Source organism: Calidris pugnax, unplaced genomic scaffold (assembly GCF_001431845.1).
Source record: "Calidris pugnax isolate Ruff unplaced genomic scaffold, ASM143184v1 scaffold25, whole genome shotgun sequence".
Classification (NCBI taxonomy): Eukaryota; Metazoa; Chordata; class Aves; order Charadriiformes; family Scolopacidae; genus Calidris; species Calidris pugnax.
This window is the reverse complement of record NW_015090805.1, coordinates 15,088,685-15,114,822: the sequence shown is the minus strand read 5'-3', so window position 1 is coordinate 15,114,822 and position 26,138 is coordinate 15,088,685. Positions and strand designations below refer to the sequence as shown.

General features: G+C 37.4%; 1 protein-coding gene across 1 annotated transcript in view; it reads left to right on the top strand.

Annotated features, from left to right (window-relative positions):
- The window catches only part of USP25 (ubiquitin specific peptidase 25), an 88,855-nt gene that overhangs the window by 35,937 nt on the left and 26,780 nt on the right, over nucleotides 1-26,138 (top strand). Inside the window, exons 6-13 of the mRNA XM_014938008.1 lie at nucleotides 10,455-10,541; nucleotides 15,443-15,580; nucleotides 16,474-16,550; nucleotides 17,612-17,685; nucleotides 19,168-19,316; nucleotides 23,077-23,204; nucleotides 23,989-24,084; nucleotides 24,316-24,477. Of these exons, the coding sequence (XP_014793494.1) occupies nucleotides 10,455-10,541; nucleotides 15,443-15,580; nucleotides 16,474-16,550; nucleotides 17,612-17,685; nucleotides 19,168-19,316; nucleotides 23,077-23,204; nucleotides 23,989-24,084; nucleotides 24,316-24,477 (911 nt within the window). The remainder of the gene's footprint in view (nucleotides 1-10,454; nucleotides 10,542-15,442; nucleotides 15,581-16,473; nucleotides 16,551-17,611; nucleotides 17,686-19,167; nucleotides 19,317-23,076; nucleotides 23,205-23,988; nucleotides 24,085-24,315; nucleotides 24,478-26,138) is intronic.

Below are 26,138 nucleotides of genomic sequence, written 5' to 3'. Positions count from 1 at the left end.
TACTTAGTTAAAAGCTTTTGTCGAATGACTTCGAAATCCCAGTGGACTACACAAACTGGATTGCTGTTACCCACAATCTTTTTTTGACTTGTTGATGTTGAGTGGAGGTTCTTTTTTTTTCCTTCAGTTTGTAGTGGTGCTTTTTTCTTTCATGTGAAGGATTTCTTCACCTGCAGGTAATACTTCGGTAACGTTGAAGCTAGTGAAATGTAAAGACTTCTTGATTTATTCTACCTTCCTTCCCACTAAAAGTGTTTGTTCTTAGACTTCTTTCCTTTCAGCATCTAGTAATCTATCAGATGTCTGAATTTTCTATTTTCCTGAGATTTTTTTGAAGTTTCCCTGGCTCATCTCTCCTCCTTTCCTTATTCCTTTGTATGCATAGCTTTTTTTTTTATTTTCCAATAGCAGAAACTCTGCTAATGGATGCTAATATATAGAATATATAGAATGATGCTAATATATAGAAACATTTTGTTTCCACAAAGCTCTTTGTGGAGCTAATATGACTTGGTGTTTTACCTTCTCTGTTGTGTAATCAGATTTGATACTACTATGGAATGTAAAATCTCAAGGTGACTGATTTTATGTATATATGTATCTCTGTAAAAGAAATATCTACACATAGGAAACTGCAAATATTTAAACAATTTTTTTCAAGGAAACTTGAGTTTTAATTCAGTAACCACAGAGATAAGAACAGAGGCTAGGGAATGTAAAAACCTATGCTAGACCTATGATCTCATGTTATTTATACCCAATGTGCAACTTTATACCTTGAAAATGGATTATAAAGAGGGCTAGCTGGTTCTTATGGTCATCACCTGTGGCATTTGCAATTATAATGGTTTGACTCTAAAAGGTAGTTAAACTTCTGTATTTAGGTCTATAGAATGTAATTCAAGTAAACCATTGAAAGATTTATAACTTCAGTTGGTTGAAAATTTAAGTTATTAATATTGTCTGCCAGCCAGGAAGACTTATGTTTCAAACAACCGTTCCAGGAAATTTAATGCATGTTAATTTAGAGCATTAGCTAATACCATATTTATTTGCCCACAGGACAGATTGACTCCTTGGGTTGCATTGACTATGTAGAAGTATTTTCAAGCTTTCTTTAGGAGTCTTTTGAAACTTGACACATCACATAGGTCAACAATATCTAAATGTTAACTACTGTCAGTCACAATGATATATTGTGTAATATAACCTAAAACTTAATGGCAAAGAAAGAAAAATCTTTTTCTTTCTATTTAAGGGATGCTTGTTAAAAGGGGAAAAAAAGCTTTTGACATTTTGACAGTTTCCTTATGTGATATATGTTGTTTTTTTATAGCCACCAATTAGCTGACTTAGTCAAATGCAACTATCAACGGTTTGTTATATTTTCATTAAGAGCATGAAATTCCTTAAAACATGTTTGCAGTGAGTGACAGCAAAACTTAACAAGATGCAAACATTGCTAGAAATACTGCTTTAAAATCTGTTTTTATTTGTGTGTTAGAGAAATATGCACATGTGGAAGTCATCCCCTTTTGTAGGGAAAGAGGGGAGTCTCTCTTCAGACAGCTCCAAACTGTAGTTTTGCTTTTAGCAGTTACATTCAGCATCATTAGAATGAATGGTAATATATTTTTTCTACAGTGTAACTTTTAAAAATCTGTCCTGCTCTTGAAGACTTTTGACTTGATAATAACTTGAATATAAAACTGAGTCTTCAAGAAAATAAACCAAAACTGTATTAAAGCATACTTGATTCTTTCTTAGCTGCCAAGAAGTGAATCTAAGTCCCTCAATGATTTTTCCCACCTCCTCTTGAACCTGTAATAAACCTACCTTTTTGACAGTACTTCACCCATACATGCTTTTGCTACTATTTAGATAGATTAACTTTTATAGAAGGATCCCTAAATATCAGGGTGTTAGAATAATTCTGGAAGGTTATTTGTGTGGATTTTTTTGTTGTGTTTTTTTTTTTTCTAATTCTCATTATTGTAACTGCATATGCCTGCTCTTGAAATAGAACTTAAGATATCAAGTTCCTTAAAGAAACAAAACACAAATATACCACTAAGTATCGTTACTTCCTTTTTTGCAGTAGATTTCAGTGGCTCCCTTGTAACAAGGTAATAATAATTTTCCTTGGGTTTAAGAGTTTATAGTTTGAAAATGTCTTATAAAATACATTTATTGAGCCTGTGAAGCGACTCCTTGTGTCATGTTGAGAGCAAGTTAAGTGTTTGCAGGATGTAGGATGCAGAAGGCAGGTAACTCAGAGGACACGGATGCACTGTTGCAGTCATGTCTGTAGGCTTGCTTGTCTCGGCAAGTTCTCTCCCGGGTCTTCTGCTTTAAGACATTGCACAAGACTAGCTTGATCTTTTGGGGTTTTACATAGGGTTTCGGTCATGTGTGAGAAGTTGTGTGAGAAGTAGTGCCCTGCCCTGGCAGTACTTCCCCCTTGAAAAAGGTGTCATGGGAGATACTTGGTAGTTAATCATTTAGTGAATGTCATCCACATAGTGTGGTAAGACAAATTCCTGATGGAAGGAAGGAGGAGTCTGGGGAATCACATGAAAATTATACTGGGACTGCTGTTCCGTTTCCCTTCCTCCCCAGTCCCATACCTAAAGTACTAGGTGTAGTGTTTTTCTGAGTCTCATGAGTTCCCAAGGGCCTGTCTGGAGTGTAACTCCCTTTAAAAATGAGTCATCCCAGCAGGACAGCTGAGCTTTCCATCTCTTCTCTGGGAGTCTGTCAGAGTCTGGTTAGTCTTTCAAAAATGAGACACTTTGTTTTGTTTCTTCCCCAAAAGTACATAGCTTGCAGAACAAAGAGTTAACAAGCTAGCATCTTACAAGCATAAACCTCAATGGCTGCTCTTTAACTTTTATTTTCAGGGTCCCTAACACAACTTCTGGCATTTTACTCTGTTGCATTGTGTTTAGGAGTAGCCTTCTTGCTTTCCTGATGTCAATATATTTAGGGTTAGGATCTCATTTGATCCTAAGCTCTTAACTCTGGGAAAAAGCAAGCCAGCTTGATCAGTGAGAAACAAGCAAGTATTTTCTTCCCAGTTGGTGGCTTGGCTATTGTTCTTACCATCTTTGAAGCAGCCTACCACAAGTATCTAACTTTTGCATTGTTTTGTTTTTCTTATTTGTCGTGTTGAATGGAAGGGATTATGATTGATGATGTGGCAGTGCACTAATACCAGAAAGCCTAGTATTATATATGAGTTGCATATATATATACACGTACGTGACTCCTTTGCTTCCCTGGGCATGCAGTGGAAGCTTGCATGCTGAAGAACATTCAGTGCTCAATCCCCGTTTGAATTAGTGGTCATTCATGGAATATTTTCTTTCCACTGTTTTCTCTGTGGAACCACCTCGGGCAGGGCAGGGTGTGGGAATATGATATAGACTGTTCTGTAGAGTTTCATGGACAGAGGAATAATGATGTTGGAAATGTAGTTTTTTGCTTTCCCTCCCTCCATCACTCCCTCTGTTGCTGTGTAAAGATTGTTATGTCACTTCCAAGTTGAGTCATCCTGTGACATTTGCTGACAGGAAATTACTTTTCCTGCTTTTTGCTCTTCTCTGTGGTCTCCAGTTCCCTCGGGTTGCTTGTGTGATTTTTTTCAAAATCTTACCTTATATTCAGTGGTATATAATATTGCAAAATTTCTGTGGTGAAGGGTTGGAAAGCTTTAAGGGATGATGGCTTTAGCTTTGACTCATAAATATTTGTTAATTTAATTAAAACAAAGGGTATAGAGTAAGTGTTGGGTTGTGATCCTGTGTGCGGTTCCTAGGTTTAGAAGAGCATCTATCCGTTGCGGTGTTTAAGTGTGTTGTTTAAAGTTATACTACAAACATTTCATGTTGTTGTACGTTTAGGCATGAAGTTGAAAACTGTAACCATGTAAGGAAATGTTAGCTGCTATTTTATGTCCTAACAATTTTTTTTTCTTGCTTTGAACATGTAAGATGAGTGGTTGAATGGCATTTTTTAGTATGTGCCAAGACACAAGTATAAAGTGAATGCTTCTGGACACATATCATATCATACTTATCTGGCTTCTGAATTGCAGTAATGTTCTGAGTTTGTTGCTATAAACAAGTAAATGTTCTATAAATGCAGGCTGGTAGTACCATGGTGAGCTGTTTGTTTAAAATGTTGACTTAACCTAAGTCTGGTAGAGGTCTTAAGTTAGTTTGACTTTCTAGGTCAAACAGTATGAAAGCTGTTTTCCATCTTCTTCCACATTACACCTCAGCCTTTTGGAAAAGCATAACATGACAGCTTAAAAGTGCATTTTATACCTTGGTTTTCAGCAGTTTGGAATGTTGATTGGTTGACTGTTTATAAATAGAAATGTCCATTTTGAGATACTTTCCAAAGCTTTTAAGATCTAGGATTGAATCTCTCTGTGACTTTGAAAACACTAAATGTTTTATGACTGCTACCACTGTGCACGTGGGCTTGTTCTGCTGAAGTTCAGCCATGAGATAGCGTCATATCTGTCTGTAGAAGTTTTGTTTCAGAGGAGGAGAGAGGAAAAAACTCCTCTTCCTATTCTTCCACAGCAAAGTTTGAACAGGAGAACCTGCTCAAGGCCCACTTCTGAAGCCATTTTACTATCTTCCCTTCCCTCTTCCTTTCATGCAATTTTCTAAAGAATACAAGGATTTTCAGGAAGGCTTTTGATTGAGCCAAATTCTCAATATATGAAAAGAAGCAGTGTCAGAAATAAGCTTAGTGCAACTTCATCATTTTCTTAGGGTTTTTTTTCCTAAAAGGAAGAAGGCAATACGCAGGGCTACTATGTGCTTAGGAGAAAATACATTTAAAATTCTCTATAGTCTTGTTACATTAATTATTTTCTATGTTGTAAGTTGGATGTGTTTAAACTTAACATGCAAATAACTGTATCAGTCAGTTTTCTTTCAGTTTCAGCTTTTATAGGAAGAATTCTTGTATTACGTTTGCTGACTTTTACTGTGATGTATGTATAGACTCAAATATAGACCTGATGTCCACATTTAATGCCTGTCATTAGTCTCTGTTCTGAAAACAGAATTTACATGCACAAGTAGAGCAGGAGACAGCCCCAGCGTGAGTTATAAGGAGGTGCTGGGTGGAAAGGAACGTACTGCAGAAGCAGAGCAGACAGTACAGTGACAACAAACAGTCGCTTCATGAATTTTTGCTGTGAAAAAAGTAGATTCGAGTTTATGAACCAAAAAGTAAAATAGCAAAATACAGCAATTAATACAAAAAGAGGGGAAGGCCTTAAAGAGGAGGGTTAAGGGATTCTCCGAAATTAGTGGTATAGAGTCCAAAAGACTTGAAAGTTGAGGAGAAGTAGACTGAGTGGCCAGTGAAGTTGCTTATGTTTTTGCAATATGGAGCTTTGCTGGACACTAATATTCAATCTGAGGCGTGCAGGAGTGTTAAATCACTAATAAGCCTAAATGCAGTCTATAGGAATATTTTTATTTTGAACCTTTAGCACTTCAAATATTGATAATTAGTAAATATAAAGTTCTTAATGTTATTGAAGGAACATATGGTAGTGTGTGCGGATGGGAGCATACATTCCATGGCATTCTGCATTTTCTTCGATTTAGATCATCGGCATAAATTAAAGGCTATTATGGCTCATCTACACCATTAAAACTAGCTCTGTATACAGTAAACCACCAAAATTGTTTATAAAGTGAAGTGAGAACGTAAGTTTAATTTGTCATGTTGGCAGAGGCAAACTATTTCAAGTAGTATATTTAATGACATAGGCAAAGCTTTATTTCTGCGTGTTATTTTTAGAACAATAATAATGTATTCATTCTTTAAGATTGCTCTCTGCTTGCTATAGAAAATGAAGGTAGATATGGTCTCTGCTTTGCAGCTTTAAAATCTGAATAAATGTAAAATTGGAAACGCATAAAAGGCCCCAGATGATTAAATGAGGCAAATGGGTGTTGCAATGTGTTAATGCATATATAAGCTTGCTCCTTACACAAGATCATTTAGCAAAATGCCAGTACCTGAAGCAATTCATTTACAAGCTCTGCAGGAATACATACTTTTCTTTCCTCCTGATGAAGAGTTGTTTTTCAAGCTGTACTAACAAAATACATTTAGGTTCTGGTTACTAGTCAAATTAAGTCCTTCCTAATTTTTTTTTTTTTTGCCAAAATTCAAGTTAGTCTTTGTATTTTAATCCTGTTAAGTCTCAAGCCTTGGCACCAATTTGGACAAATTCCTAGCCAGTATTTGCTGCTGACAAATAGTATTGTTATGCACACCTACGCTAGTTGTGGCATCCTTGCCTCTGGTTAATCCCCTTCACTTTGGTAAAAGTGAGCCTACAAACTGGCCTGCCAGGAGAATGGAAATTGCACAGCTTTTCATGTGCTGCTCCTAAGAGAAGCTGGATGATGACAGCATTTCGCAATATGCTGATGACATTCCAGCTGTCTGCCATAGGTATGTCCTGTTTTGTTTGCTAAGCTTCATTAGTAACCATGATTTTCTTTATTTTTTCTTTTTCTTATCACCTTAGGAGCAGGGTTTGGGTTTTCTGCAGCTATTATAGCACTGGTCAAATGTATTCATTCTACTTAAGCATCCTAGGTGATTTTCTCCCAAATGAGAATATTTTTGGCATCTTGCTGACTGGTTTAGAATTAGTACTCTGATTTGCTTTAGTATTAGTTTCACAGGTCAATTTGAAAGCCCTTTCTTCCAAGCTTGATCTTTACGAATTAAATGGGAAGGGTGGCTGTGTTCACAGTATTATGAAATTAGGTTTTTCATGTAAACTTGTATAAAGGTGATCCAATATTAAAAAATTTCCCAGTTTTTGTGCGAAATTTTTTGCCTCTTTCTCAGCAGTGGAAACAACTACAACATTTCTAGTCAAGGAAGACAAAAGGTTTTCATATATCCATTAGTGAAACAGCTGTTTTTCGTGTCCTGTGCTTACAGAACTTGGAAGAATCCATCAGAGAGCTCCTGTCTAGAGCTCCGTGCAGCAGCTTGATAGGTCATCTTTTATCTAGACACAGAAGTACAGTTTTACTACTCTCCAAGTTTTGTTATGTCAGTAACTTTACTATTTTAGGACTTTGCTGGTGGCTTTTAATTCTCTGTGTTGTATGCCAAGCTTTTATGCATTTAATATGCTGACTCATTTATATTCTTGCAGTATTAATGCAGCATCACAGTTCTTGAATGTTAAGAATTAATCCTTCGCTCAGGCAGCCTAAATTCTGCCAAGGTCCTTAGATTTGATAATCCTAGATACTAAGCGGGGAAAAGGGATAAGTAAGGCGTTTTAGGTAAAACCAAGGCAGTTTATATTCTTAAATTGCGTTCGGGCTCTATATAGTGTGGGAAGACATTAGTCAGAAAATTGAATGTTTTTAATGTCTTGTAGTCTTGAACCTAGAGCTGTACCTAGCTCTCTCTGGCAGGACAGAAAATACATCTATATCATCACCACCTATAGAAGGGGAAAGCCATGGTCTGTCTGTTGTCGTTCAGCACAGTTAGTTTGAATGCCCTAAACTGACACTGGATTTTTGTGGTTTTTTTTTATTCTTAATTTCTTTTAATCTTTTGTTCAGACCCCTAACTGATATAATAGGAGGCAAGTATTCTGAAAACCTCATGAAAATTTGAGTCGATATAATTTCGCTTTAGCTTGGTCGAGTCTTCAGGTGACAGTTTTCAAATAGGTTTAAACACACTGGAAATAAAGCTCACCTTTTAGAGCATTTTTCTTGCATCATTTACATTGATGAATTTTAAACGCGTTTGATCGAGGCCAGTAGATATGAAGTATCCACCTTTTAGATCCAGCCTGTTTTCTTGCACTGGGGCTCCTGATAACCTTTCTGTAGCTGAAGCCAAGTGGGTGAGAGATGAAGTGCTGCCCCGTGCAATGTGTTTGTAAGGCCAGTGCTTTGGCCTGGGGCCAGCGGGTGGCACTCGGGCCAGGGATGGTCTCTGCTCTGTCCCTGTTGGTGGCTGCGGAAGAAGAGCTTCTGCTCCATGGCATCACCTGCCCTGGATGTAGGAAGCTGGGTCAACAGCTCAGCAAATTGGGAATTGTTTTGCTTAGCCCCTTTCTGAAGCACTGGGGTAGCTGGCCACGGGAGCCCTCTGCTGCAGTAGGGGTTTAGGAGAGCTTGTTTATATCTCCTTACCTCAGGAAGAACTGTAGGCTCCTCCTTGTGGTACTTTGGGCACAAAAATTGGCTGGTCTCAGGCATACTTATTGTATATTTGTTTACGCTTACACTGGGAAATTATCTTCTTTTTTTTTAATAAAAGTTTCCTGAAGCTGATTTAGCTCAGTATAGAAGAGCTACAACACGATGCTGTCCTGTTAGCATTATGGTGTTGGTGGTAGATGAACCCGTCAGCGTTCTGCTCCATCTCAGTACAACCGTGCACAATGTAAGCTGGTTTGGAGAGAAGTTTAATAACTAAATATTTTACATAAGAAATTTTGAGTAGAACAAAGCCAAAGAAGAAAAGAGCATATGAGACAATCCTTTTAATTACCTTCAGCAGCTTGCAGAAGTAGGTTTGTTCAGCTTAGTAAAGCATGGAGTTACATGTGCACAGTTTAAAGCTCTGGATTAAAGAAATACAGTTCTTGTGAAAAACTTCTGGATTGAATGCCAGGCAAAAATTCTAAACTTTAGTACAGTTTTCTGTACTTAATTTGTGTGTGTGTGTGTTATGAAATTGGCCAGCTCAGCTGCTTGGCTCTTTGATGGCACTTGGATTAGTCATGGAGAGAAGTCAGTCTTTGGACACTGTATTTCAGCAGCTGGTTTATTTTGTACATAAGACATTGCTATGTTTTGCTTGATGAAGAGCCCTCCAGTGGAATGCTGTTACATCATGAAACATAACTTCAATTAGTATCAACTTCTAGAATGACACTTGAATTAAATATTAGCATTTTCTGTGCTTTAAGTAAACAAAGGACTCTGTGTTTTAATCTCTCATCTCTGCAAGGATGGATAAAAGGCGAACCTGTATTTTGAACAGCAAAACGAGGCTGGGGGGAGCTTGTATACTTAATTTTCTGCGTTGATTTAGTAAGATCAGGAAGGTCTCTTCGGGTTAGTGTTTTTCAAAATTTTTTTTTATTATTTTTTAATCTAAAAATGTTAGGAAAGACAACTCTAGTCTTTTCATTTTGGTAGAGATGCTGTGTTCTCTGGGGTATAGGAAGAGGTTGGACTCAGTACAGGCTCTTTCAAAGGAGAGTCAGGAATGCAGCAACTTCTTACAAACTCATCTTTTTTTCCTTCCAACATGTTCTAAATTATTAGAATAAATGCAGTGCCTCTTCCCAATTTGTTTCACTTCCTTGGCACTGTAGGGTTGAAATCCTATTAAACCACTGTGGTCTGTGAATTAAATCTTTACCTGTGAGGGAAAAGTTGTGCGATCAGAGTCTATTGCTGGGGTAGACAAGCTCTGCCTTTCCAAAATAAATAGCAATATGTGATCAAGAAAAAAAAATAAATTGTTAATTATAGACTGTAAAACCGAAGGGATTGACTAGGAGGGCAAATCTTTCCTGTGCTTCTCTGACGAACATGTTTAGAATACTTTAGACCTCTTCTGCTACTTTAGACCCTTTCTTCATCAAAATGCTGGTCTGCGGTAATGAGCTGAACTTGAACTGAAGTGCTTTTCTGCCTGTACGCAGCAGTTACGCAAGTGCTGAGGACTTCAGTTGTCACCTGCTGCTTTGGACTTTTTTTTCCCTTTCTTTCAAGTCACCTTGTTCTTGTACTCTTGGCTTCAGACTGCGTTACACTGTGGGGTTCTTTGTGAGTGTGCCTGCAGACACCTGTTACCGTGTCTTATTGTCCATAAGAATGTTATCAGTTACTTGCCTGCAAAGACACATAACCCAGTTTCCTTCCTCTAATATACAGAATTCAGATCCTGTAATAATGGGAGGAGTGGACAGAATGCAAACAGTATGGATAATTGAAAGGGCATTTAAGTTGCACGTACAAAGATGTACTCTCTTTGCAATGAGGAGATAGATGATGGAGGGGCTACAAGATGAATTTTACATGGCTGAACAGGCTTTATTTTTCATTTGAAAACTAAACTGACAATTACACAATTAATATTTTTTTATGGTAAAAAGTTATTTGCCTGTTATCTAAAATTATTGTTTCATTTATGTGATTAACTGTAAACAAGCTCTTTTGATTATGCTGTTTTCTTGGAAAAAATTAAAATATGCTTAGCAAAGTTAAGTGAAATAATGCAGCTTCTGAAATGAAACTTTAACATTTTATAAGTTTGACATTTCCTTTAGTTCATTAAGGTACTTTTGGAAGAATTTTGTTTACAGAACTGCTTAAATGGTTTTTTTTAATTATTCTTTTTTTCTTTTTCAGTCATTATTTAACCTGCTGGAGTTTCGGAGACTAGTTTTGAATTTCAATCCTCCTGCAAATGCTCAAGACTTGCCCCGAAACCAAAAGGTAAAATTAGAAGCTAACTTCCCCTGGTGGCTGCTCAGGGCATTTCTCCCTTGTTGTTGAACTTCACACCGTTCTCTAGCTCAATTAGCATGGATTTTATAGGTGCCAATTAACATTTTTCTGAGCTTCCTGTTATAGATCTTACATAAAACACATTAGCTTCTCAGTAGAGTATGTGGCAGGGAGTTGAGAGAGGCAGCGTTTGCTCGCTGTGCTCCTGCTTAGACCAGGTTGAGTGGCAGGGCTTTACTGATACGGCTGTAGCAGTGCTGCTGCTGGTGGCTGAGCATTTCTGAAGTGAATGGAGCTTATGTTAATTTTATTCTAGACCCCTCACGCTGTGCAGCTATGGGCATGCTTTTTGGTTACCTGCGTGTTTTTTGATCTATGTAGCTTTACCAGCAGCATTGTTGGTGTTGGCCTGGCCGCTTCATTGGTTTTTTTTAGGGTTGTTAATTACTTGTAGCTCATGATCTGAGATTAAGCTTTGGGTCATTAACTTGTCTCTTCTGGCTTTATGAAGTGATTGTCATAAATTTTCTCATGTTTATTCTGGTACTCATATAGGATTGGGGGAATGGTCATGGACTGAGGGACAAAACAGGCCAATTTTTCTTCCTTCATGGATGCATTCTGAGGAAACATATGTGGGAGTATCTTGGTTTCTATGTTAGGAAATAAAAAGGAAGAAATAAGAAGTAGCTTTATGAAGCATGAAGGCACTCGATGCCCTGATGTTTAGCAGTGGCTTACAGAACAGTGAATTTTTGCATATCCAGAGTTAGACTATTGTCTTTGCCCCTTTCTTTTGGATTTTAAAAAGGGAGCGTGTTGTTGGCCTGATCTTAGCTGTTTGGCACTTCAGGCTTGACTGGAATGTTCTCTAGCAAAAGAAAGAGCTGCAATTTAAAAGGCAAAAGAAAACAGACATAGAGAAGATAGTGTTCATTTTCTAAACCTCAGGGTATGTTCTGTAAAAGAGAAGTTGCATGTTCAGTCAGTACTGTGTAATTTCTTCCCTGACCCCCACACCCCAATCCCGTTCAAAGAGCAAGTTGTCACTTGTTGGGTTTTTTAGGTGATTTTTTTTTTTTTTTTTTTTTTTTAAATTAGGGAAAAAGTTTTGCTTTTGTGCTTTGTTGTTGTTGTTGTTGTTGTTGTTGTTGTTGTTTTTTTTTTTTTTTTTTATTATTTTTTTTTTTTTTTGTTTTTTGGTGTTTTTTTTTTTTTTTTTTTTTTTTTAATTAGGGAAAAATGTTTGCATTAGGTCATGAGATAGTGTGCAAATACAACATGGGTAGTGTTGGGAGCATATCACAAGAGGGTTGATAGTACAGTGTATTTTAGTAAGAAAGACAGCATAAATTCATGTTTTACCAAAGAGTTGTACTGAAATACTTATTTTTTGCATTTTAGATTGACTTTTTGCCTGCTATTTCATTATTTCTCTCATAATTTGTTTTAGTAACACCCTCCAGTACTCAGAGTTCTTTACCTTCATTTTTCAGGGTGTAAAAAGAGTTGGCATCTAAGAGGTGGTATGAAGTAGATTAAAAACAAGCTGTTTTTGAAAAATGTCTTGCCCAAGCATTGACATTAGCAGCCAAATGCCTTTAGCAATTCCAAAGTGCTATTTCTTAGAAATACTGACCACGACAGACAACGTTAAGGCTGCGTGAAATGGTGTGACACCAGGCAACTATATGGATTTTTGCAGAAACCTTGCTTTCTGCAAGCTTGCTAGTAGTCTCTGGCAGTAGTTTGTATCCTCCCCTTTGTTAAATTCCAGAAAGAAATACCATTATTAATTGATGTACTCATCTTTCCTATCTACAGCTGAAAAAGGATTGTCTTTATGTTGAAATATGGGGAGAATTTAGGAAAGGAGATTGCTTCACTAGTTAGACAAATAGAAGAAATAAGCATGCACACCTCCAAATATGGTGCTTTTATTTCTCTGTAAGGTGCAGACAAGTAGAGGCAAATTGATTTAAAGCTCTAATATAACCTACCAGTTGACAAAAGCCCTGGAACTTACTTCCATCTGCTTACTTTTGTTAAAAAGCTATCTGAACTTAGTTTTGTTTTGCTTTTTATTTTTAATGTATTTTAAGTACTATATGTGACTGACATTCCCTAGAATCAAATTTCCTTGCTAATAAAAACTTAAGTTTTAATAATTCCAGATTTTCTAGACATTGGTTTACATCTTTTTGTACTTTCAGTTGGTGGAAAGTGGAGTTTAATGCTAGGGTCATGACATTTTCTTGATTTAGAATTAAAGCATGTGGTTGTACTTCGAGAGAGCATAGTGGAGTGCTCTTGTTCTTTCCTATCAATATATTAAAACCAAATGCTATTAATAATTTTCAATGCAGAATTGTTAATCCAGAAATTATGGGTATGAATTTTGACTTCAAAAAAGCCCCAAACCAAATAACAACTGCCATGTGTTTGACCCAGCTAATTGGACTTTGTTTTTCTGGATTTTAAACTTGAGCATACATTTAAAATTTCCAATCTGTTTTTGTTCTTTTTCATTTGAAATTGATTTTTCTTCCTTGGTGTGTTCTTCAGCTTTTTCTGTAGAACAGATGCGGTTCTCTGTAGCTACACCAACCTCTTCACTCTTCCAGTTCTCTTACCTCTTGCTGTCATATGAACAGACCTTTTTTTGCCGTATGCAGTGAGGCCAGCTAAATATTTGGCCTCAATGATATCTTCAGGAAACGTTTTATTATCAGAGGAAGTGTGTTACTGTGCTACAGGTTAGCACATCCTTCCCTCTGTTTCAACATTATCATTTTGCCAGTGTCCTGGCATACTCTGATTCACAATAATTAATGTTTGCTATGTATTAAACATGTAGATTGCTTTAGAAGCATTTCTTAACCATAAGTCATTCCAAAATCAGTGTATTAAGAAATTATTTATGCAGGCATTTTAGAGAATGTTTTAGATTATGGACTTTCTATACAGCATTTATTTTTAAATTTATTTTTAAATTTATTTTTAAATTTATTTTTAAATTTATTTTTAAATTTATTTTTAAATTTATTTTTAATTTAATTTTAATCTTATTTGGTGTTGCACCTACAGTCTGCTTTAAATTTGAGACCTGTATGCTCTCAGTTTTTTTGTTTTAATGTGCAAGTCCTTTGTGGAACTGTATACCTTGTCTTGGGGACTAGCTCACATCCTTTTGAAGATTTTAGGCTTTCTTTAGTCAGAATCACTGTTTGTTGTGGTAATTCCAACATAATCTGGTCAAGGATCATGACTAATGCATGAAATCAAGCTTTCTCAAAAAACAAGAAGGATTTTTCTAGTTTTAGAGAACTTTTATAGGCTTTGTAGAGATATTTGTTCTGAATAATCCTACTGACATCAGTAGCCAGTTGTTCAGCCTAAAGCTACAAGTATGCTTAAAACTCAGCCAAATTAGTCGTGTAAATTTGGATAAGTAATGCAATAATACTCACTGCCTGTGTACTTTAGATTTAACAAAAGGAAGCTGTGATCTAGAGTATTCTGTGGTCAATTATCTACATCATGCATATGAATTATCACTGGTATTCTGTATCTAAAGCTTGAAATTCTATTAATTTTTAATAGATCACTTTATGAAAATAGTATGAAAAAAATCACTTTCACAATTTGTTTCCCTGTTTTGTTGTTATAAAGCGCTTTAAATATGTAAACAGAAGATTGATTTTATTCTTAAATTATGATCATTTAATGCTGAATTAGGATGTCATTTGGTGAAGTCTTTAGCCTTTTCTGTGAACAATGTTTATAATTGGCAGGTGTTTTGCAAGGTGGACTAGAAGAGCAAGTAAAACTTGGGTATTTAAGTGACGAGAAGTATTTTTTTAGGTATTATGCAGAACATGTTCCAGTTCACCACACACAGCTTTTAAAACTGAAATAAAACAGACTTTATGTACAAAAAGCTTTATGTGTACTGGATTGACACAGGAATTAGTAGACAAGTCTGCTGTTTGATGAGCATGTGAAACAGTATGTCATCAAGTAATTTGAGTTTGACCAGCATCTGATATCTGTGCTGCCTTTGAATGATACTTTGTTCTAAATACAAGTGGATATTAGGTGGGGTTTAATTTCACAAGTATTTGTCAACTATCTACTCAGGAGTATGAGTGATATCCAATCTCCACAGCATTTGTAACCTGTGGTTTAATCTATGGTATGACAGATTTGTGTTTCAGATAACTTGCTTTTCATTATACAGGCAGGAAGTATTTCTTTTGCTCCTCTCCTGGAAACCAGAAAAGAGCTCCATGTTCCTCATGAACTATACTTTAAAAAAAAAATAAAACAGAATAGAAAGGAAAGCAGGCTAGTTCTTTTACTAATGTAAAAAAAAAAAAAAAAAAGGATTTGCGTACACCTTAGAAATGTACTCTTCAGTAAAAAATAAGCTTATAAAGGTACTAGGAAGTGTGTAGGCTTGCAAGAAATTCTGCTGGAGGTATAGGGGAATACTAAGTTCAGTAAAGTCAATGCATATTGTTGCAGTGTATTACTTAAGGCTTTGTAAGTCTCTGGAACATCAGTTTCGTCTTAGATGCAACTCAGCTTGTTTACTTGTCCATTCAGCCCCATTTCAAGTCAAACAGCCACATCTAGATGTGGTTTCAGGGAGCTTTCAGTTTATGAAATGTAATTTTCTTCTCAGAGAACTACATTATTTTGTAAAACTGACAGATAAAAGGCATGCAATACTGCTTTGGTAATACTACAAGTAAGCTTATGTATTATTATAGTGATTGGCTGGATATACGCTTAGTTCATTGGATAAAACTTCTGTAAATTAAATTTTGTTTGTTTGTTTTGCTACCACTTTGTTAAATAGTTTTTTTATTCTCCTTTAAATACAGGAACATAGGAATCTGCCTTTCATGCGTGAATTGAGGTACCTGTTTGCACTTCTAGTTGGTTCGAAGAGAAAATACGTTGACCCATCACGAGCGGTTGAAATCCTTAAAGATGCTTTTAAATCAAATGATTCTCAACAGGTAATTTCTATGTATTTTTATTCAGGCTCATGCATGTTTTCATATGGTCATCTAGCATTAGGAAATACTTAAGAAGGAGAACAAAAATTCAAAATATTCACAGAAAATAAACTTGCAATTGTCACAGTCTTCGAGCTTTTTCTCTAGTGTTGTGTGATCTCTATCCACTTTTATTAAAAAATTAATAATAGTAATAAAATAATTTCAGGCAGCATGTCTATTTTATTCAGTACATTTTACTCCTGTTATTTTAGAAACTGGGTAATATTTCTACATTCTTGCTTTTAGAGTTCAGTTTAGCTTCTCAGTCTGTGGTTTTTGTCAAAGAGCTTTATTCCTCTGATCTAACAGTACATCCAGGGCTGTTACAGTCCTAGTATACTCTTTGTCTGTCTATATACTGGTTTGGAGGATCCTAATATTAATATTTCAGGATTCTTGCCTAAATCATAGTGAATATATCTTGCTCTTCTGAGAAACACACTGTTTCTTCAGATGCTTTATTTTTCCCATATGAGATTATGTGGATAAGGTGTTTAATTACAGCAGCATGCTGAATTTAGTGCTTGATGAAAGTAATATTAGTCACCACTTGCTAGATACCAAAGAGTTTGAACAATGGGATTCATAAGATGCCTTTGGACTAGCATCGTATGAAAGCTGAGTCCAAGTAATAAGGATCACAGGACAGTGTAATGGCTGAGGAACACCAGAGCCTTAGTGTGCTTTAAGAGTCTCCCATAAAAAAACAATCATGGCATAGTCGGAGACTATAGTGTGATTTTTGGAGCTCTTATTGGGGGGGAATACTGCTACACTGATCTTGTAAGGTGACACTTCATTGCGTTGTTACTTATGTAAACATATACTGATCATTTTTTATTTTTCAACAGCAAGATGTTAGTGAATTTACACACAAATTATTAGATTGGCTAGAAGATGCCTTCCAAATTAAAGCTGAAGAAGAGAGGTAAGACTTTTTTTTTCTAGCTCTGTATCTGACTTGGTTGGATCTTTTTCAGCCATAGAGGTGGAGTTTTAGTCGTTTGGTTTGCTTTTTCTCATCAAAATGTTCAATATACTTCTTGGAAGTAAATGCTCATTGTTTGGGGTGCATTAAAAAGAGCATGGCCTAGCAGGTTGAGGCAAGTCATCCTCCCCCTCTACTCTGCCCTGGTGAGGCCACATCTGGAGCACTGTGTCCAGTTCTGGGCTCCCCAGTTCAAGAAAAATAGGGAACTACTGGAGCGAGTCCAGCAGAGGGCTACAAAGATGATCAAGGGAATGGAGCACCTCTCTTACGAGGAAAGGCTGAGAGGCCTGGGTCAGTTTAGCCTGGAAAAGAGAAGACTGAGGGGGAGATCTTATCAATGCTTATCAATATCTAACGGGTGGGTGTCAAGAGGATGGGGTCAGACTCTTTTCAGTGGTGCCCTACGATAGGACAAGAGGCAACGGACGCAAACTGGAACAGAGGAAGTTCCATCTCAATATGAGGAAAAACTTCTTTACTTTGAGGGTGGCAGAGCACCGGAACAGGCTGCCCCAAGAGGTTGTGGAGTCTCCTTCTCTGGAGACACTCAAAATCTGCCTGGATGTGTTCCTGTCCAATGTGCTCTTGGCAGCGGTGTTGGACTAGATGGTCTCTGAAGGTCCCTTCCAACTCCTACAGTTCTGTGATTGTATAAGTGAACATCTGTAAACTGTCTTTTGAATACATAATTGTTTCTAGAATGTTGCAGGAAGTAGTTTTTACAAGGGTGTTGTACAGTTTAACTGCTCACGAATTGAATCTGATTTACATAAATTTTCCTAGAATGAAACACTTCTAACAATTTTCACAATATACTCATCATTGCAAATATGTGAATCACTGCTATTGTCATTAGAGAAAAGTACAAAACTTAATGAACAGTAACTGAGTAAAATAGGCAGCATTTCCATAATGAATTAAGAATATTCTGCTCATAGTTTTATAAAAGTTCGTAGCTTTGTGTTTGATTTTTGCACTAACACGCTTTCTGTTTTCAGGGATGGAGAGAAACCAAAGAATCCAATGGTGGAGTTGTTTTATGGACGATTTCTAGCAGTAGGTGTACTTGAAGGTATGCACCTGAATTTACTTGGACTTCTGTGCTCATGTCAGTTCAGTGCTTATCTAAGTACACAGGTGAATGATGCAGTTATAGCATTTTAGCTACTTCTACGGAACTACACTTGGAGAGCATGCATTCAGTCTGTGACAAAAGGTTTGTCCTGAGAACATGAGACCAAAGGTAGATGTAGTGAGCTTCAGTGGCCCAGAAAGACTGTTTTGATAACTTTCAGGAGCTGAGTGTATGTACTTAAGTGCAGTAGAAGTTAGGTGAATTGCTGACCAAAAATGCTTGCAAGAAATTATCAGGGTACTTTTGCCAATGACAGTAACTTACCTTCTGTATACAATTTGTATTTCATTGACCCAGTCTTTTGCACTCTCACTGCTTCATTTAATATAATTTAAAATTTCAATTATTGCATTTTATTTTGCATAGTTTCTGGTATGGGTGACTCACTTCCTAAAAGTACAATTTGTTGTAAACAATTCAGTGGAAACCTGCTTAGGAGGAGTGTCAGAGAGAGTACTGAGGAGGACCAGATCATACAACAAGCTTCCCTTTATCTTATCTGCATAGAGTTAGTATATTTGCAGAATTTCAGCATTCTCTATTTCCAGCAGCCCAGCAATTGTGAAAGGATTTTTTTAATGTTGGTGGTTGTGTCCCCCAGCCTGTGAGTCAATGACTCCTAAGATGCATTTGAATGGGGCAGCTGTAATCTTTAAAGTGGCTTCTAGGTTGTTCCTCAGCCTGGAAAAGCATATCTAATGATTTGTTTTCAGATTTCAAAACTCTTCTGCAGATTCCTTGCTACTAGCTCCCTTGTGTTAAGCTACTTTCATCCCTTACATTCTCATCTTAACTGAAGAGATACATGAAAACCAAACCAATGAAAAGAAACTGATGGGTATAAGAAGACTTGTTTACTGCCTCTAGGATGAAATAAATTGAAATTGTAGATTGAAATCACTTGTCGCCCTTATTTCTGCTCATGTTTGAGCTGACATCTTTATACGCTGTTATCAAATTATGGCCTGATTTTCAGGACAGAAATAATGAATGTTCTCTTTTGTGGTTTATTTTACAAAATGTACCCATACAAAGGGCTGTTTCATACCAGCAATTCCACTGACTTTGCTGATACAATGTAGGGTTGTATTACTGAGCTGCTATTTGCAGGAGGAGGACATTGATTTATATGTGTAAAACTTCCCATACTTCTGTGGTGCCAAGTAATCTTTAGTTTTGCTTATTAGCAATAGATGCAAAGACAATAGAAAAAATGGGCTAAAGAGGAAAATACAGTAATTTTCAACATTACGTTCAAGCAACTTTGAGTAACTTGTTTTCATACATATAATAGAATTTATTAATAAGAAAACATGGGTATTGTTTAGTAGACTAGATCAGGTGACCTAGGATTGTTAGGTTTTATAAAAGGTTAATATTTGTTTCTAAATCCTCAACTGTTTGATTTCCTACGTGAAGGTAAAAAATTTGAAAACACAGAAATGTTTGGCCAGTATCCACTCCAGGTTAATGGCTTTAAAGATCTGCATGAGTGCCTAGAAGCTGCAATGATTGAAGGGGAAATTGAATCTCTCCATTCAGAAAACTCTGCAAAGTCTGGTCAGGAGGTGAGTTAAGTGCTCCTGTGGGCTTCTTTAGGGGTGGTGTTGTGGTGCTCTTTGTTTTTCAGTGGCGTTCATCATTGTTTTTTATGTGACCTGCTGTTGCATGGGTTCTGATGTCTGGTGTAATTTGATTGTTAATTTAGGGAGTGTGTATCTCTTTTGGAGCGCCCAGAGCATCATAATTTTGTATTTTTCATAAGATATGAAGTTCATGCTGACTACAAGCTGGCACAATTAAGTGCTTACAGTAATTTGGCACGAGCTGGTTCCCACCTGTTGCTGTTATTTGATCTGTGGAGGTGTCACGGGTGTAATGTCCTGTGGTAGCTCTGCCTGACTTGCTGCCCTGTGCCATACTGTAAACAGCAACTGTGAGCTGTGTGTTTGTTGCTTCAGAGCGTTGTTGTTCCTCTGTGCCTCTGCCTTGTAGTTCCTCAGCACCCTAGCCATCTTCCCCTTTCCCCTTTTTACTGATGCTTCCCAGCATCCTTCTCTTTGCCCCCTACAGTGGGCAATTCCCCTCCTCTTTGCTCACGGTGGTGGATACACAATACTTGCTCTATGAGCTGCTGTTCCTCTCAGGAGAGCTCTTGCTAGAGCAGGAGGCTGCCAAGTGTCAGGGCACGCTGGAAGCATGGATGGAGCCCCAGTAAGCAGTGGTGTGCTCCATGTGCAGCGTGTGCTGTCAGGATGAGGTCGTGAATGAGATTCCTTGTGCAGAAGTCACAGGTTAGGAAAAAGAGGTGGTTGGACCAACGGTTGTTGAAAACTGAGGGGGTATACTCTGTCCCCTCTTATTCCTGGCATGCATGTATATGCCCAGCATTTTTCTCTGGCAGAGTGCTTCCTAATAACCTGTGAGCTATTGATGTGGAAATATGGGAACCCCATTGCCTGTAGAGGCTGAGCTACTTTCCCTTTACACAGTTGTTCATGTCTCACCACAGTTATTATAAAGATAGGAAATCTTAGGAAGTTTCTTCTACTTAAGTAAAAAGCTGAAGTATAGTTTCTTCCTTGATGTCAATCCTTTGCAGTAATGAAATTTTGCTTCCTTTAATCATATCAACATACACAGAGGATTTAGTTACTGAGCTTAGTGACGCACACTGAAATCATCCTCCAGTATGAGGCTTTATTTCCAATTTTGTGTTATCAACAAAAATTTTATAGCATCCCTTTTGCAGTGTCTTTTTCTGGACAGCTGTTGTCCAGATACTGATCAAGCAAATCTGACATGAAAAAGCATTTTCAAATTTATTTAGCCACCTTACTGGATGTGTTCTTATTTCACAGGACGTTTAATTTTTTTTTTATCCCGGCACTTGTAGACATGTCTTCTTACAATGATCATGTTTCCTGAAATATAACTGGAAGAAAAAAAATAATCTCATCAATATCGTGGTACAATCGAAAGTTTTATTTCTTTATGCAAAGTGAAATTTTGTATGTACCTACTACAAGGGCACAATTGTTCATCTTATGGACTGAAGGTTGTCTTACAGTTAAACCCTGTGTGCATTTGTGCATAAAATGTCGGTTCAGTTATAAATGCTTGACTAGAGATGTCAGACTTGTTTTTTTGAGTTGTGGTTGTTCAGCTTTTTTTTTTTAAACCTGTAATGTGAGGAAACTAGACCTGTACATAACTATCTCTGTCTTCCCCATAGAGTGTTAAGCTTTGAGTTCTGTGAAATTATCAAGGTTTTAAGCAGCTTGGCACCTTAACATGTGGAAATGGAAGTGAAATAGTCATGTGACAGATTGAAAGCAGTGGCAAAAGAAGAAGGGTAACATGCGAAGTCCTAGTGTGGAAAAACATCACTGCATTATTACCAGGGCCAAGTACATTCTTTACATTTCCCTGATGTAATATATTAATAGTGGTTGCTGCTGTTAGTAGTTATCTTTAAACATAATGCCTCAAAGATCTTAACAGTGCATTGGAAGGTTTGGAAGTACTGAAGGAAGCTGAATTTCTTGTAGTTTGAATGAAGTCCGTCTCTTCTGAACAAAGACTTGAAGTGGCATTTGTCTGTGCTGGTAGATATCAAAGCTTAAAGAGAATAATATTAATGTGGTACTCACATGTGTTGAAAAATCCATTTTATCCTGAAAGTAACATTCTAATTCTTTTCCTTGTTCCCATCATTTCCTCTAATTGGGTATTTAGCGTGGTGTTCATGATCTTCAGGCATCGTGACGATAATAAAGGACTCAGCCAACAAGTAGGGTGGCAGCAAGCAAACTAATGTATGAACAGAAAAAAGAAACATTCCCTGTCCCAAGGAACTTAAATCCCAATTCAAGAGAAAATGAAGGCCCATGCACATACTTGGAGTTAAAAGTGTGGGGAAAATGATATACCGCTTGTCAGTGTCACAGTTGATGAACTGCAGCACATCAGCAGCTTAGTCATCATTAAGTGGTTAGGAAGCCTCACAATTGAAAGGGTTTTGGAGGAAAGGGTTGTGGTGTGGCTTTGCTGACTTTAGCATTAAAATTTACTGCTGTGTGAAGCTGCTGCAAGAGGGAAGTCATGATTATCTCCTGTAAAACTGAAAAAGTGCTTAGTGGAGGCTGATATAGGCAAGAAAAGGGAAGGCAGCTCATTTTACATCTAAACAAACGAGAGGAGCGATGTGGAAGGCAATGAACTAGGAAAATTCAGCAACATCCTGGAAATCTGTTAGTGTGTGAAGCTGTGTGTGCTAAGGCCAGGCAAGGAAAGGAAGGGAGGAAACATTTCCCTGAGGTGTGGAGTGATAAGAGTGTAGGCCCACATTTTAGCCGTGAGCACAGGAAGAGAAGGCTGTCTTTGGAGGTATTGTACAAAGCAACTATTAAAGATATTAGGCTGGATAGAAGAACTTGAAGCGAGGCCTGAGTTAAGTGCCATGTCTAGGCCATTGGCACTGATGTCAGAAATATGTGGCAATGGTCTCTGCAGCAATTAGGGAAGCCTGAGTTGATTGAAACATCAAAACATTAAATGGATAGGCCGTGGTTTTTGTTACAGAGTGGGGACAAAAAAGGAACTCTAATGCTGGAGTTGGGTCTGAATTTGTCTTTTGGTTGAGAAATGACATACATAAGGAAAGAAATGAGGACTGAGCGTAGACCTCTACTGAATACTTGAAGAAAATTTGGAGAAGGTGATGATAACATGGCTGGATTAGCAGTGATTAGAGACAGGAGCAGAAACTTAAGGAGAGGTTGTTAGTATGGAAAAGATTTCAAGAAAAAGTTGCAGTTTTACAGCGCCAAGAGAGCTTGTCTAACCCAGTACAGGGTACTTGCTGGTCCTGTGTCAGAGAAGGTCATTAGAGACTTTGAGTGATACCAGTCAGGAACTTGAGTCTGAGGGAGCTGACTGGAACAGTACTTGATACAATATAAAAGCTCTTTTCGGTGGCCTTTGGGAGTTAAAGAAGAACAGGAGAGTTGGCAAGGCAGGTAGGTTCAAGCGTAGGCTGCTTTTAGTACGAGTGAGACAAATGTCAAGGGAAGGAGCCTGCCTCCCTGCTCTGCTTTAAGGCAAGTAGCAATAGATGAATTGAAAAGCTCTAATGCAGCACGGGTGACAAATGGTCTGTGTTTACTGTGAAGGTGAAAGATGGGAACTTTGAAAGCTTATGCCGATCCACCCTCTAACACGAGTTTCTCCCATAGCTGTCAGCCTTCAGGTATCATAACATTATTTCTAAAGTTCTGCTATTGGAAGGCATTCATTGTGGGGTTTTCTGTTTTTTCTTTTGTTCAGCACTGGTTCACTGAGCTTCCTCCTGTCTTAACTTTTGAGCTATCAAGATTTGAGTTTAATCAGGCTTTGGGGAGACCAGAGAAGATACACAACAAATTAGAATTTCCTCCAATTTTGTATCTGGACAGGTACAGTATAATATTATCAACACAGTCCTAGTATGAATATGAATCAAATCTCTTGAGTTTGGTAAAGTTGCTGGTCTATCTTGTACTTGCTTAAATCACAGTAAATTTCTGTTCTAGCTGGGCAAGTTATAATTTTCATGGGTTTCATCTGTTTAAGAAAATACACGTAGATAACAACTTAAAACCTGTTGTTACTTTGTGCCAAAACCTGCTTATACTTTAGTCTTTAATTTATTGCTAGGTAGTTGCATACACAGGCAAAATACTCTGAAAAATCACAGTGTTTATAAGTCCATTTGGGAAAGAGGGTGAGTAGTTGAGTATCTCATAGTGGTCCAGATAGACTGCATGGACTGAAGAGGACTCTCAACATCAGTGCATGCTGCTCATATATAGAGGTGAAGTAGTTGGCTTTCAGTTAGATGATGAATGTTATTTGTGAGCTTAAACAGCGAAACGGGAGTATGGTTGTTACTTAAACCACTTAATTTAGAAGCTTTCTAGTATGTGTTTGTATATTTTCGTAAGACACATCCATGGTATGAACAGAGCTTTTGTCATTGGGGATAAAGCATCTTCTAGAAGTTGTGGAAGGGGGGGCTTAATGGGGTTACTGTTTTCTTTTCCGTTCTGATTTACTGCTTAACGTGTTGTAGATAAAACAAGGCTCTGAAGAGGGTTAGTTTTTATTAATACTGAACACCATGGCTGATTGGTACAGACCTCAGGTTCAGTGTTGGAATACTGTGGGCTGACATCTTTCTCTGAACTTCATGTTTTACAGGTATATGCACAAAAACAGAGAAATAACAAGAATTAAACGGGATGAAATCAAGAGACTCAAAGAGTACCTCACGGTTTTACAGCAGAGATTAGAACGGTACTATAGATAACTGTTCCCAGTGTAAATGCAAATAATATTATGGGCTATATAGAATAACTCCTGTCAACTATGCACTTTGTGTGTAGTTATTTTGCATGAAACATGCTAGGAAAGGCTTGCTTTATTTAATTGCAGTCAACCAGAAAAAAAATCTTTCTTTTTTTTTTTTTTTTTTTTTTTTTTTTTGTATATGTGAGTCATGGCATTAATACGTTTTGTGGTTAACAGATATTTAAGCTATGGTTCTGGTCCTAAACGATTCCCCTTGGTAGATGTCCTGCAGTACGCCTTGGAGTTCGCCTCCAGCAAGCCGGTGTGCACGTCTCCAGTCGATGACCTGGGTGCTAGTGCCCCTGCCAGTGGCACGCTGCCGGCCCAGACCTCACCCAGGTAAGGGCTGCCTCCTGCTCTCCCCAGGTGAGGGGCCACTCATCCCCTCAGTGCCAACCCAGCCCCTGAGAGAGACGGGAGAACGTTTAACTGCTTCATTCACTGGATTAATACAACTGGGCATCTCCGAAGGGGTATAGTGTAAAGTTTCTGCTCTCTTCCTAGAAGTGGTTTTTTCAGCACGACAGACACTATTAAAATTTTGGTTTGTTTATTTATCTGGGTTTGTCTCATGTGTTTATAAAATATGTCTTTAGGTGGAAAATCAAGATTTTTCAAACAAAACACAATTCCACTTAAATTTCCAAATAGACACAGTATCTGGTGAGGTCACTGCTTCCCAAGTGCAATGTTTAAGAATCTGAATTTGGGCAGTACGTATGTGCTGCAGAGCTTCGAGGTTTCTGGTGTACAATTTATCTGTTAAATTTCGCCTGGGAGGAGTTAAGCTCCTTTTCTGCTTTGCAGCTTACACTTTTTACTGAGTTTGTCAGGAACCTAACAGTCTGACTCTTTAAATACAGAATAGCTAATGTACCAGGGAGATAAAGGTTCAATAATGTTGTTTTTCTTATTATAGAAGTAGTAACTATTGGTAACTCTTAGGATAGGACTTGGCTAGGTGGACACTAACAGTTTATAACACCTCTTTATATTGCTTTCGGAGACTATTGTTCTAGGTTCTGGTCCCATCAAGATGGTTAACTTTGTGCTTCAAAGAAGTAAAGTAAATGAAAACTTTTAAAGGCTTTTTAGATTCAAATGTCTTACTGATAAAATGCCAGTAGAAATTGTGACGATTGATAAGACGAACTTTTAAAAACTAGCATTGCTTGCATGATATACAATATCAAAAGTAATATACTTTGTTCAAACTCCTAAATAGGATGTTTGTTCTGTCAAAATGTGTTACGACTTGTTTGACCAATCTGTAGAAACACAACAGCATGTTGTGTGAAGTTGACGTGGTCAGATCTTACTGTTCCTGGAACTTTCTGAACTACTGAAAAATCCCAGTTCCCCAGGCTGTATCATGATGCCATGCACAAAGTAAAAAGCGTGTGGCTTGCTAGAAAGATCTTCAGATTCCTGTTATGTGTATGATTCCATATAGGCCGTCTTGTTGGGAAGATGGGAAGAGAAAAATCTGTAACAGGTTTCCATTTTTAATGTTCTGCTGCTCTTAGAGAATTATCTTAAGCTGGCTGCTTTGCTATTTGGGTTACAAAACTTGTTTGGAATAAGTTTAGATGGTTTGGTGCTAAATTTCCAGTGTGCCATAAATACCAGAGATGCCTTCATTGTTGCTGTTCAATTAACAGAAGTTCTAGGTAGGGGATCAGGAAAAGAAAGTGTGCTAGGCATAAGACATGGGAAGAACTTATTAAACAGCAAACTTGTATTTATTGGATTTTATGGTCAATGGTCCATAAGACAAGCTGCTGTGATTTTTCATTCTGCAGTTTAGCATAAATTTTTCAAAGTGATTACTTGTATCAAGTTATTGGAAAGTGTTGAATAGCATTTCTAGTAAAGCAAGCTGTGGCTTGACTGATCCAATTCAGATTCCTTTGTCTTTGATAATGGCAGCCAGAGTTGTTGTTGTGTGAACTTGTAGTACACAACAAAGTTTTCAGGATTTACATATTTATATTGTAGCT